General features: G+C 36.9%; 1 protein-coding gene across 1 annotated transcript; it reads left to right on the top strand.

Moving 5' to 3' along the window:
• Positions 1 to 13,934, top strand: LOC7486388 (MAP3K epsilon protein kinase 1). Its single transcript, XM_002307144.4, has 24 exons — positions 1 to 210; positions 617 to 751; positions 1,452 to 1,472; positions 2,116 to 2,189; positions 2,291 to 2,381; positions 2,465 to 2,548; positions 3,062 to 3,163; positions 3,317 to 3,448; positions 3,782 to 3,853; positions 4,361 to 4,461; positions 4,860 to 4,974; positions 5,135 to 5,530; positions 6,871 to 7,203; positions 7,280 to 7,324; positions 7,953 to 8,132; positions 8,228 to 8,311; positions 8,545 to 8,636; positions 8,727 to 8,810; positions 9,362 to 10,254; positions 10,542 to 10,930; positions 11,025 to 11,159; positions 11,890 to 12,296; positions 12,506 to 12,620; positions 13,476 to 13,934. The coding sequence occupies exons 1-24, from the start codon at positions 151 to 153 to the stop codon at positions 13,650 to 13,652; spliced, it is 4,317 nt and encodes a 1,438-aa protein (XP_002307180.3). The 5' UTR covers positions 1 to 150; the 3' UTR covers positions 13,653 to 13,934.
• Positions 13,935 to 14,321: the final 387 nt, after the last annotated feature.

Here is a 14,321-nt window from a genome sequence, read left to right as displayed (position 1 = left end):
TCTCTCTCGCTCTCTCTTTGTTGCCGGACCTGAGGTTTCTGTCACCGGTACCGGCGGGTTAAAAGAGTTTTTTTTTTTTTCTGAATTCCCGAAATGGAGAAACTCTAGGGTTTCTTAAACAACAGTGTATCCCATTCTCGACAAGAAGAGATGTCTCGGCAAACGACATCATCTCATTTTCATAAATCGAAGACTCTCGATAACAAATATGTGAGTAGTCCATGATTCTTATAATCCTTACTGTTCATGCCATATTAATGTATGTCATGGCTTTAATTTTATGCTTGGTTGCTGAGAAAATCGAGGTTGAAAAGAGAATTTCTCGATTTTATTTTTTCTTTTAGTGTTTTTGATGGTGTATTTCAAGTTTATGACTTGAGATTTAGTAGAAAAGGAAATCAATTTGGAATTTAAATAAAAACGAGAATTTAATTTGTACTTTGTTAATTTTAGTTATTCCTTTTCTTTTTCTTAATTTTTAGTGTTTTTTATTTTTATTTTGATTGATTTTGTTTCCTGATTGTCTCTTAACTAATTGGCTTTAGTCAATATCGATTTAAGTGCAAATGCATGATTTTTAAGTGACTCTGGTGTTTTTTTTTTTTTTTTGGTGTAGATGCTTGGAGATGAGATTGGAAAAGGAGCGTATGCTCGGGTCTTTAAAGGGTTGGATTTGGAGAATGGAGATTTTGTTGCGATCAAACAAGTTTCATTGGAGAATATCGCCCAAGAGGATCTTAATATCATCATGGTTTGTTTCTAAGTTTCTCTTAAAGATGTGTGCACGTGTGGGCACAACTCTTTTAATCTTGAAATGTTGCTAGCTAATTAAAGATGATGAAGTGAACTATTATAAAAAAGATTTCATGCTACCGTCTTAAGTTCATTAGGTTTGTTGATCATGATCACTATCCCAACCCCTGAAAAGCCAGAAATTTTATCACGGACTTGCTTTGGGAAAAGCCAACTCATTTTCTGGGATTGTTTAAGGGTTGACCAAGTTGAATTAAGTATTTGAAGCATTGACTACTGGCATGCATCTTACCAGAATGGTTTTGTAGTGGTTACGGTTATAATCTTTTCCCTATCAATTCTATTCCTTATGTGGACTTTCTTTTAGCACTTGTGTCTGCTGAAGGCTCGCTCATGGTATATTCATTATACTTGGAAAATGATAACAATCAGTTAGGTACCTGACATTTCCCTGCTATAATTGGTCCTTAATCAGGTTTGGGTAGTCTTTGACATCACAACTTTTTAATTGGCAACCTATATTTCATTGGTTGTAAGAGCAGGTGATGGGTGCTAAAATATAAGAATTGTTGCTTTTATGCTTCTTTATCTGGTTTTACTGTACAATAATTTTTCAGTCTCTACCTTGTAAGTTTGCTAACAGCTTGGTCCTTTTCTTTTGGGTACAATTTCTTCCGTGTAATGTGTTGATGCTTCAGCAAGAGATTGATTTACTGAAGGTAGAATTTGTTCTGCACTGCCTTATTTGCTTTCTGATTTCATCTCTCTTTTGCTGTACTTGAACTGTGCTTTTGTGGACTTCAGAATTCATTTAAGAAAGCATATTTTCTGCATATTAAGGCTTTGGGATGACCTTTAAATAAATACCGTCTAGTCATTTGCTGAAAGTATTATGGTATCAATGATTATGGACGCTACCATCCATCCTTCCCAAAATCTCGCTCCCTTCATCATCTATTGGAAGTTTTATTCCCAGTAAACTGTGTGCCTTCTTCGTAATTACATTGTTTTGAACGGTTATATGGTTTACTTCTCCATATCTTGTATGACAAGCTATTCTTCCGTGTAATGATAAAGATCTTAGCCGCTACCAAATATAAATGAGTGCATTTTAGTTTAAGGGTGGATGAGCAAGATTGCCTTTTCTATCCCTGTCACCCGAGTTGCAAACCCAAAGGAACTTCTTGGGCGGGACGGTAGCTGTCTAATGTCCTTTATATATCTTTGCCATCATTAATTTCTAGCATTGGAGGCCCTTTGGGCATTCGTACTTCTTAAATTAGACACTATGAGTTTCCTCTGGAAGGATGCATATTCTCAGCACATGCTCATTCTATTTTGAACGTACTACTTCCATTGCAGAATTTGAACCATAAAAACATTGTGAAATATCTTGGATCATTGAAGACAAAGTCTCATCTCCACATAATCCTTGAGTAAGTGAGCTCAAACATTTTCTGCTAACTGAATAATCAGGTTCCAAATAAACTCTGCTTCAGATTTTTATGTTTAAAATTCCATAATGTTGTTGATGTAGGTATGTGGAGAATGGCTCGCTTGCAAATATTATCAAGCCAAATAAATTTGGGCCTTTTCCAGAGTCTTTGGTGGTTGTTTACATTGCCCAGGTTTTGCTCGTCTCTTCCAGTTATTTGTTTCTTTCTGAATTAATCTTTTCTAATTTATGCTTATAAAATTATTTTGACGGCAGGTTCTGGAAGGATTAGTTTATTTGCACGAACAGGGTGTTATCCATCGAGATATCAAGGGTGCAAACATATTGACGACCAAAGAGGTAATTGTACTGTTTATGGTGTTTAAGTAATGCTTCATTTAGATACGAGGACCCTATAATTACTCTAATTTCAAATACACTAGAAGCTCAATCCAAAATTGAATGATGTTAAATTGATACTCCCATATATTGTGCCTTTCTGTAAATTCAGAGTTGCTGTGTATCATTGCTATATAATGTCAAGTCATGGGATGTTGCATGCTTTTCATTGAGGGAAATTAACATGTTATATGGTTGTTGATGTGACTGTTTATGGTAATCATTTTAATTTTTTTTTTTTTAAGAGGTTTCATTTTTATTCTTATACCCCACTGCTTTCCATAATAATGAAGAGAGCTTAGGAGCGTATTTGACTATTTCGTATGTAAATGGATGTCCTGTGACATCATCGTGCTCTTTCACTCATGTGTTGTATTTGAAGATTTGAATTTCTTTTTACTTGTCCTGTACTTCTCATACATCTTTTACAGTGGTGTCTTTAAAGCAGCTACTTGACCTAATTTATTATTTCAGGGTCTTGTGAAACTTGCTGATTTTGGTGTTGCAACAAAATTAACTGAAGCTGATGTTAATACTCATTCGGTTGTTGGAACGCCATATTGGATGGCCCCAGAGGTACTCATTTCTTGCGTGCTTTCATTAGCCATGTGTTTTTCGTATTTGTTCTAATCCATTATGTGCAAAATCATGGTTGGAAATGAGTATTCATATGATGTAGCTGTTGAGGTATTGGAGGGCTTGTTCATGTGAAACTTGTTTATTTGTCAGGTTATTGAAATGTCAGGGGTTTGTGCTGCTTCTGACATCTGGAGTGTTGGCTGCACTGTGATTGAACTCCTTACGTGTGTACCACCTTACTATGATTTGCAGCCAATGCCAGCTCTCTTTCGTATTGTTCAGGTTTAATCAGCTGTATTTCTTTGTACTCTTAGTTTCTTCAGACGAGCTATGTTTCCTGTTAACCTTTTTGGTTCACTTCACCTCATATCTTTTCTTCTACAAATAGCAAGCATGGATATAGTACGGATTGGGTTTTTCTAAGCGGAGCCTCCATTGTTGATGCTATCTCTTGTTTCTTATTTAGATTTTGCTTGGGGTTCTTATTATCCAGAATGCAAACCTCCTTTGATGTTAGAAGTGCTTTTATTATTTCTTTTGAGGTAGTTGAATATATTCGGAGAATGGTTTGATGATTTACTGCATTATAATGACAAAGCTCTCTTTCTCTCTTAGGATGATCGTCCTCCGATACCTGATAGCTTATCTCCTGACATTACAGACTTTCTCCGCCAGTGCTTCAAGAAGGTACATTGCTCACATTAAGTCCTCTAGCTTGATCAGTTTCGCAGCTCTTCAGTTGCCTAATTCCTAGCTTGCTAATTTCATATGTAGACTCATGTTTTGCTCAGTTTCCAATTTTTAAGTCTTGAAAGTTCTTGGCATACTAATTTGGGCCTGCCATTGACCTAGCCCAGAATTAAAAAGGGATGGAATTACTACTTCCCATACATAGGCCAACTCCCTTCCAAAGTCCTAATGTTAGAAAGGGATCCCTAGAAAGAAGCACAATGACTGGTAAGGCAGTATAGCAATTTCTTGGATTCCCACTTTAGTTCACTCCAACCAACTCCGGCTTGCCTAATTTTAGTTTCAGACCTGATTCAGTTTTGCCTTATCATTTTTTAGAGCTTTCAGCTTTGTAATTATTATTCTGTTGGTGACCCTGAAATATGTTTTCATTTTCATTTGTTTTTTTGTTTTCAGATTCTGTTCATTTATTAATGAAAGGAGATATTTGGTTGCATATTTCAGGATGCAACGCAGCGGCCTGATGCAAAGACACTGCTTTCTCATCCTTGGATATTAAATTCTAGACGTGCTTTGAATTCTTTCCGTCATAGTGGACCAATAAGGTTGGATTTTATCTTCTCACTTGTTTTTGCCCACCTGTTGTTTAGGGGTCATAAATATTTCTTGTCTTGCCAGTTTTATAGTTCTGCATATCACTCTCTTAACCAAGGACAAGGTAGTTTATATGGTTCGCTTTAAACCCCAAGCCTGTTTGTGAGACTATATGTACCTTATCAAATATTCAATTTGAGCATTGGAATAAACCAGTAGTTCGCTCTAGCCACTTTCTCTGCTGTGATTTTTGGGAACTGGCATCCAGTATTTTTATGCCTTCATAACTAAACATTTGTCATGTCACCATAAATCAAACTGTTGTTCTTTGTTTGCAACTAGGTGACTTCCTCCCATGGTGTCAATGTGGTATCTTACCGCAAACATGCTTGCCTTTTCTTTTTTGTAGAAGCATACAGGAAGATGTTTCAGCAGAAGCAGAAATTTTAACTGGAGATAACCAGAGGACTGTTCAAATCAATTCTGTTGATAGAACAAAAGCATCTGTTGCCGACTTCAAAGCTGTGAGAATCATGTGACCTAAGCATTGTGATAATTATTAACTTGGGAACTCTTCTCGATATCCTTAGCCGAGGAAGAAAATAATTTTGCTTGCAAAATGATTCACAACTTGATTTTCCATGGCAAAGTTCCAATGACACTACATTCTCTTTTGGTTTTCAGGGCTCTAGGAAAGAATCATTGCCAGATTCTGAGGATGTGAGTAAGTCTGATAAGAATACTTCTTCAGATGGTGATGTAGTTGAGGAAAGAATTGATAAATTGGAAGATGATCTCCATTCAGATCAAGTCCCAACCCTAGCTATTCACGAAAACTCATCTCTAAAAACTAGTCCTGGCAGACTATCTACAAATAAAGTAGCTGCTGCTTCTCCTTTGCTTCATGGATCGATGCCTTTGCATTACCAGGATGAGATTCTGACTATTGATGACTTGGAATCTCCCGATGCAAGAGGAAAAAACATTGAAAGAAGGAATGGAGGAAAAACAAGTCCTGCTCGTGTTGAGAATGGATCATTTGGTTTTGCAACAAGAAATCAAGATAATGGGCTTCGAAAGGTAACTAATTTCTGTTGCTTTCTTGGCTATTGATAATGGACACATTTATTCATTTATGTTATCTCTCTCTCTTCCCAAAGGCTCACATGGTTTGTTGTGTGCACGCTGCATTATTTCATCATGAGCAGATAATTCTTGACATGATTAAAATGACATGCAAAGTAGAGAAAGAGAGAGATGTGGTGTTGACCCTATCATTCATATTTTCATTTGGTCTTCCAATTTAATTTTATCTTCAATGTTTTGCATGACATGTCTTGTATTCAGAGTCCAACTTTTTTCAAGTAGACTATTTCTTTTTGTGAAGAAAGAGAAATAAAATATGAATATGAACTTGAAAGAACATGATACTGGGGCAACATGTTAACTAAATATACTCAATAATGCCTAGATCTAGGGATGTAGGTTCCTTGAGCAGTTCAATATTTTCATGTAATTTTGAGGATTTCAGCTGGTTCTGCTTTCATTGCTTGAAGTAAAACAAGGTGATGACTTTTGGTGGAGCAACTAAGCTGCACCACAATGATTGAGAGGAACTGTACTAATTGCAACTCATGGCTTTTGGACATGGCCAAAACAGAATTCTTGATTGTCCATCCCTGATATCACCACTCAGTTGAAAAAAACGTGGTTGATTAAATTTTAGCTTTCAACCTTTATGTGAACTTTACCTTTTGGATTTCCATGATATCTGGTTCTTTTATGCCCTCTGGCCCTTTCTTGTGATAACAGATCTTCTGTTTTGGGTTATGTTACATCTGCTTCTGTCTATTCATATTGTGTGTTAGATAATGTGCTTGAAAGTTTTTTTCTTTTGAAAGGGCATCAAATTGATGCTTTTGGATGGTTATGATATGAACATGCATTTTCTACCCAAAAGTACTTACAAAAGCACCTAAACACTATACCAAACGAGCTCTTTGTATTTCCGCTATAGTTATGTATTCTTAATTTCTTACAAAAGTTAATGTGTGATAATTCCTCTTTTAACATTATGTATGCCTTATTTCATAGCCTGTCTCTTCTTAGTGTGTGGGCACTGTACCTCTCTGTGCCACCATGTGGCCTTGCATGTTATAGTTTATCATATTTGTTGTGCGATATTTTAGTTGTAGCCAGGTATATTTGAGTGTGGTTTTCTGTTGTCCCATTTGTTTTCTTTTTGGTGTTAAAAAATGGTGGCCTGTCCTGAGTTTGAATTCAGGTTTCCTTGGGAGCTTGAACATTGACATAATCTACACCTTACTCTCCTCCTCACTCCTCTCACCCTCTTTCTTGTTTCCCTGCTTAGATACAAAAATTGTTTTATCTTACGCTTCTGTATAACTGGGACATTGAAGGCTGTGAAGACATCAATGACCTCAGGAGGAAACGAACTTAGTAAATTTAGTGACACTCCAAGAGATGCTTCACTGGATGATTTATTTCACCCGCTTGATAAAAATCCTGAGGATCGGGCAGCTGAAGCTTCAACATCTACCTCAGCATCACATATGAACCAAGGGAATGCAATCATGGCTGATGCAGGGAAAAATGACCTGGCTGCAATTTTGAGAGCGACTATTGCTCAAAAACAAATGGAGAGTGAAACGGGACAAACTAATGGTGGTGGTGATTTGTTTCGCCTAATGATGGGTGTTCTAAAGGATGGCGTGATTGATATTGATGGTTTGGTATGTTTTAAGTGCTCAATTTGTTTGTTCTTCAGTTAGTTTAATAATTCCTGACAGCATATGCTTTTCTTGGCAGGATTTTGGAGACAAACTGCCGGCAGAAAATCTCTTTCCTCTACAAGTAATCAAATGTTTTAGCATTTTAAGCAATTCCTTGATTTGAACTACAGTAAAATTGTAATTCAGACTTGTTTTTAGTGTTTATATTGATGAACAGAAGACGTGAGCTCATTACCTGCCTCTTTTTATTGTTCGGATTGTGGGTGATGCCTGTTAAAGATGGGTATTTTAAAATATGAAGCTGCACCAGTCTATTGTAGTTCTTCATGTTATATAATAACCTTAAATGGCTGTCATTCTTGCAGTTATTTATTTTTCCTTTTTTGATTATTTGAGAATCTGATAGTATTTTAAAATCCAATGGAGAAGAAAACATCCTGTTATACAAACTTGTAATCTGATGATTGATAAACTGGCTCCAATCTCTAAAATTTCTCTTTCATGTAATGGTTTGACCATCCTGATGATTTAGTGACATTGTGAAGCCAATTGATGCATACCATGCTGTTGTGGGTTGGAAACTCACAAACCTTTGCGAATTTAATCTTTAGATAATTTTGCTCATCAATTCCTGTTGTCTAATCATAGTGGATTATTAAAATAAAAATGACATTAATATTAGTTCTAGCATACTCATTGATTTTTTTCACCATGGATTGGTTGTAATGGTTATTGTTTTTGCTTGGTAGGCTGTTGAGTTTAGCAGGTTAGTTGGGTCATTAAGACCTGAGGAATCAGAAGATGTGATTACGTCTTCATGCCAGAAACTTATTAGCATCTTTCACCAGCGCCCCGAGCAGAAAATTGTTTTTATTACCCAGCATGGTTTGCTTCCTCTAATGGAATTACTTGAAGTTCCTAAACCTCGTGTAAGCCAGATAGCTATGCATTTCATTTTGTTGCTGCTGCTTGCTTTGAGCATTGCAGCTTATAATACAAGAGAAAATTGTTTCCTATTTTTCAGGTTATATGCTCTATCCTTCAACTTATAAATCAGATCGTGAAAGATAATACTGATTTCCAGGAAAATGCTTGTCTTGTTGGCTTGGTAAGTGAAGTATATCTCTGAGATTTTGTGTTCTCTTGTCTGAAGTAATTTGCTAAAGTTTGGAGTTACTGCAGGCAAGCATTCAGTATTGCTTGTGAATGGATTGGTCCATTCCATCCTTAATTGGGCCTTGCACTATGTTTTTACTTTTCTGTACTAACCCTTCTTCCAGAAATGCTTGGGTTAGAATATTACTTTCATCAATCTTTTTTTTTGCCAATTTTATGTGCCAGATCCCTGTGGTTACGAGTTTTGCAGGACCTGATCGCCCTCGTGAAGTTCGCATGGAAGCAGCTTATTTCTTGCAGCAGCTATGCCAGTCAAGGTGGAGATTTTCTCTTTTCATAATCCTCTTGCATTGATTTGTTAAACAAGCAAAGGGATTGGGATTGACATTGTTGGCTTTCTTGTCCAGCTCCTTGACATTGCAAATGTTCATTGCTTGCCGAGGAATACCTATCCTGGTGGGTTTTCTAGAGGCTGATTACGCGAAGCACAGGTGTGTAATTTCTTTCTGGTGTGAGTTGAAAAATTATGTTTTGCAAGGCCAGGTATTTTTTCCTTTAAAGATGACAAAAGAATTAGTATTTGCTTGAAAGTTTGAAATGGTGCTTTTGCATGCAGAAAGATAGGCGGTTTGGCTGCATGGTATGGATTTTATGTCACAATGCATGAGTATGAAGCTGGTGAATTTCATTAGAATTCATTTCTTAGCTATATTTTATTCATGCCCCTCCTCTTGTATCAAACCCCACCTTGGAATAGAAGTACCGACTATTCTATAATAAGCATTTTCCCAAGAAAAGCTTGATTTGTGCTGCTCAATATCACATTCTAAATAATTTATTGTCTTTGAAATCATATCTGGTCTCTGATTAGTAGACAAGGATGACACTGTACAAAAACTCTACAACTGACTGCACAAATTTCCAAATGCATATGGTTTTGTCATGCCAATTTTTGGAGCGTGCTTGTTAGTCGACACATAATTTCCTTTGAGTGGTCTTCACATCATCTTATAAATACACTGATTCAGAACTTTGCATCCAGGGACATGGTTCACCTAGCTATCGATGGCATGTGGCAGGTCTTTAAGCTTCAGAGATCAACCCCAAGAAATGATTTCTGTCGCATAGCTGCAAAAAATGGAATACTGCTCAGACTTATCAACACGCTTTATAGCTTGAATGAGGCAACTAGGCTAGCTTCAATATCTGTGGGAACTGGATTTCCACTAGATGGTTTATCTCAACGACCACGATCTGGTCCCTTGGATTCCAATCATCCTATTTTCATTCAGAGCGAGACAGCTCTTTCTGCATCTGATCAGCCTGATGTCTTTAAAGTTAGACATGGAATGATTGATCATTCCTTGCCTTTTGGGACACAAGAACCATCACGTGCTTCAACTTCACATTCCCAAAGGTTGGATGCCATTCAACCAGATGCCAGATTTTTTGGGACAGACACAGATGGATCTCAGGCTAGCAATGAAACAATCGAAGCTATAGCTGCTTCCAAGTTGTCAGATCCAGCAGCTTTAGGAAAAGCTCCAAACATGGCCACCAAAGAACCTTCAGGTGCTGTTTCTAAAGAGCGAGATAACTTGGACCGGTGGAAAAGTGATCCATCTCGCCCAGAAATTGACCTTAGGCAGCAGCGAGTCACTGGTTCCACACAAAGGACATCTACTGACAGGCCTCCAAAGTTGATAGAAAGTGCATCAAATGGTCTTACTTCTATGATATCTGCCCAGCCAGAGCAAGTTCGTCCTCTTCTAAGCTTGTTGGAGAAGGAACCCCCCTCTAGGCATTTCTCTGGTCAGTTGGAGTATGCACGTCACCTCACAGGGTTAGAGAGACATGAAAGCATACTGCCTTTATTACATGCATCTGAGAAGAAAACAAATGGTGGATTAGAGTTTCTGATGGCAGAGTTTGCAGGTAATTGGTTTTGTTCATCTCTCTCTCCTTTTCTTTAACATTTGAATTGTTCAAAATGACTTCATGTTATTTGAAGTTTTAATGGCATATGGCTCTTATCTCCATTCACTGTTGGTATTAACAACACAAATTTTGAAGTCTATTTTAGGGATTTTTAGTGATAATCTCTTCCCGTTTCTCGCTTGCAGAAGAATTTGAATTTCCAGCAATATTATTATGGAGCTGCCACTATATGAATTTCCATTGAGGAACACTTATATTAGTAACTTCTCTCCTTATGGTTGCAGAGGTATCTGGGCGTGGAAGAGAGAATGGAAATCTAGACTCCATTCCTAGAATTTCACACAAGACAGTGAGTAAGAAGGTTGGATCTCTTGCACCTAATGAAGGCGCTGCTTCCACATCTGGTATTGCATCTCAAACAGCATCTGGTGTACTGTCTGGTTCGGGTGTTCTAAATGCTAGACCTGGGAGTGCAACATCATCTGGGTTACTTTCCCAGATGGTATCAACTATGAATGCAGAGGTTGCAAGGGAATACCTGGAGAAAGTGGCAGACCTTCTGCTGGAGTTTTCTCAAGCTGATACAACTGTAAAATCCTATATGTGTAGCCAAAGCTTGCTTAGTCGTCTTTTTCAGATGTTCAACAGAATTGAGCCCCCTATTCTTTTGAAGGTGCATAAGAGAGTGCTCTACCAGCTTCAAGCTTAAACTTGTTGGAGTGATTTTTTTATGCTGTCTCACTTTGCTGCTCTTTATTGATATCCAGATACTTGAGTGTATCAATAACCTGTCAACTGACCCGAACTGCTTAGAGAATCTTCAGCGCGCAGATGCAATTAAGTACCTGATCCCAAATCTTGAACTCAAAGACGGGCCTCTTGTAGATCAAATTCATAGTGAGGTTGGCCTTCCCAACTTTCTTGCTATAATCTAAGCAGTTTGTGACTATGCTACAAGCTGCTCTTTACTGTATCCTTTTGATTTACTACATGAACCTTTCCTTATCTGCCGTTCCATTTTAGTTTTGTTTGTACTTCTATTTTACTACCGCACTTGTTGACATTTTGATAGTAGTCTTTTCTCGTGATGGTAAATAGTCTTTCACTAAATTACTGGTAAGAAATTCTCTAGGTTCTTGGATCATCTCTTTTCTAAACCCTGTTCCTGACATTGCTATTCTTTTGTGTGTGTAGTCAACTAGAGATTGAGTGTTAGGGAGCCCATTTCCAAAGCTTGTAGTAGGTTGCATCACAATGAAACTTTCATTCTATGCTTGCTAAAAGTATCATGTTGCAAGTTCTTGTCTTTCTCTATGAAGAAAGGAACTGGCAGGTGCACTGAATGAAAGCTTTAATTCTATGGTAACCAAAAGTATCACTTATCAAAATCTTGCCTGTATCTGAAATTTGGGAACAGTGTGGGTGTGTACATGTGAAATGTAAACTTAAATTTGTGTCAAAATCTGCTTAGATCATCTTTATCTCTTGTTATCTAGGTTTCATTGATAAATTGGTCAGGATTGTTTATGTTGTACAAGTTCTTTAGCAGTGGATTTAATTAGGTACAAGATTTTTAATTAGTGCGAGTATCCTAATTCTCACAATTCTTTTTCTGAATTTTATAATTTGAAGGTCCTCAATGCACTTTTTAACCTCTGCAAGATAAATAAGAGGAGGCAGGAACAAGCTGCTGAAAATGGAATCATTCCACACTTGATGAATTTTATTATGTCAGATTCTCCTTTAAAACCTCATGCATTACCTCTACTGTGTGACATGGCTCATGCATCACGTAATTCAAGAGAGCAATTGAGGGCTCATGGTGGATTGGATGTATACTTGAGCCTGCTGGATGATACGGTTTGGTCAGTGACAGCATTGGACTCTATTGCTGTTTGCTTGGCTCATGACAATGACAACCGCAAAGTGGAACAAGCATTGCTAAAAAAGGACGCAGTTCAGAAATTAGTGAAGTTTTTCCAATGCTGCCCGGAACAACAATTTGTGCACATATTGGAGCCATTCTTGAAAATTATAACGTATGAATTTTCATTCTTTCTATTCATTTCTTAATTAACAATTTAGGCTGTACTCTTAAGTTTAACTCACAAATGTTAACCTATTGATCTATTAAATTGTGAAAAATGAACTACGAATGAAAAACTGGAATGCTGCATATCCTTTGGGATGTGTACTGCTCAAATCATCAGCATTTTGGCAGCATTTCATTTGTATTTATTGAATGCAGGAAATCATCTCGGATAAATACGACGTTAGCTGTTAATGGCTTGACACCTCTGCTCATTGGGAAACTGGATCATCAGGATGCCATTGCTCGTCTTAATCTGCTTAAACTAATAAAGGTGAAATTTTTCAACCTCTCACCATCCCCTATCGCTTATGTCTTTGTAAATATTTATTCGCTTGTGAGTCATACTGTGCTTGATGAGATGGATGGAGTCAATTTACCCAAGCCCAGAAAAGAAGATCATCATTTGGTTATGGTTCCAATAAGTGGGTTCTTTGATAGAAGGATTAGAGGTAGCCCTACGTGTGTTTTTCATATTTTAGTGGCAACCATCAAGATTTGAACATCACACTTGTGGTTGCAAGCACTGGTTTTACCACTGCACAAAAGAATAACCTCTAACATGTAGATCAATGTTGCTTGAATTGTTGATTTTGCTGTTGCTATGGCTCTTCTCTTGCTAGGTAGACACATTGTTTATCTCACTTAGATTTGTTTAAGAAGTGCTTGTTAATGTATACCAAGGGCTGGCTCCTTTCCAGTTTATAAACCCTCCATTTTCCACAGGTATTCTTTTGGATTACTAACACGTTGTTGGTAGAAATCCAATGATTAGCACAATGATGGTCAAAACACCTCGTTTTAAATCATCTTTGTCTCTCCTCTCTCACCATGTTTGATATTTATGCTTTTCTTCCCATCTCTGTCACTTGAGTAGGTGTTTTGATTGTAATTTTTATAGGAAATCCCAATTAAAAGTGTGATATAAAAATTTATGGCTAGCGATAATGATGCATGAGGTATTTTATTGAAGAGCCTATAGCTTACCTTTTTTTCATGAAACTTCTCTTTTCTATTTGCTCCTCACTTCATTCATTCTAACATCTGTTTTTGTGCTGAAAGCTGCATCTGAAAGCAGGTGCTTGCTTGTTTGATCATATTAATTGCTCACTGAAATTTGTTTTGTCAGTCTGTGTATGAGCACCACCCCCGTCCAAAGCAGTTGATCGTGGAGAATGATTTGCCCCAAAAACTCCAGAACTTGATCGAGGAACGTAGGGATGGGCAAAGCTCCGGAGGCCAAGTGCTAGTTAAACAAATGGCTACTTCGCTACTTAAAGCACTTCATATAAATACCGTTCTGTAAATTCGTGTCTCATAGCTTCTTCTCCTCCAAATGTACATGGTTTTTTAGGAATTGTTTTTTGTTAGGGTTTTCTTCCCCTTGAAATATGGTTTGCTTGTGTATATTTCTTTGCATTGAGTCTATTATGCTCCGTTTGTTTGTTTTTGCAGTTGAATCCGTGTTTTGCATTAACCACGTGTTAATCCTGTTTGGTTACCAGTGCTTATCATGTGATTTTGTATGGGTTAACCGAAAATATTTTTGGATCTTAGTAAAAAAAAGAGTTGCAATTTATAGCTGTCATTTCTTCACCTCTCATTATTGTTCTTCATCGTATGACTTCGTTTTCTGGAGAAAAATATAGTAAAGGCTCTTTCTTGCATAATAGCTTCGGGTCTTCCCTCGACTTGCTTTTATGATTTTCACTCCAGGGTCGGGCTGCTATAAGTGAGTGCTGCTGCTTTTAATTCCGAACCTGTCAACAAATAATTTAAGTTTTAATTAATTAATTAAAATATAATAATTAATTGTAAGAAAAAAAAAACATATAAAAATAAATTAAGTTTTAAATAATAAAACATAAAACATAAGTTGAGTCGATTGACTGAATTTTAAATTTTAAAAATTTCCACCCACCATGATATTTATTTATTAGGTTTTTTTAAAAAATTTTATTTTAATCCATATTAT

This window comes from Populus trichocarpa, chromosome 5 (genome assembly GCF_000002775.5).
Source record: "Populus trichocarpa isolate Nisqually-1 chromosome 5, P.trichocarpa_v4.1, whole genome shotgun sequence".
Classification (NCBI taxonomy): Eukaryota; Viridiplantae; Streptophyta; class Magnoliopsida; order Malpighiales; family Salicaceae; genus Populus; species Populus trichocarpa.
The sequence above is the reverse complement of the archived record's forward strand: the minus strand, read 5'-3'. Positions and strand labels throughout refer to the sequence as shown.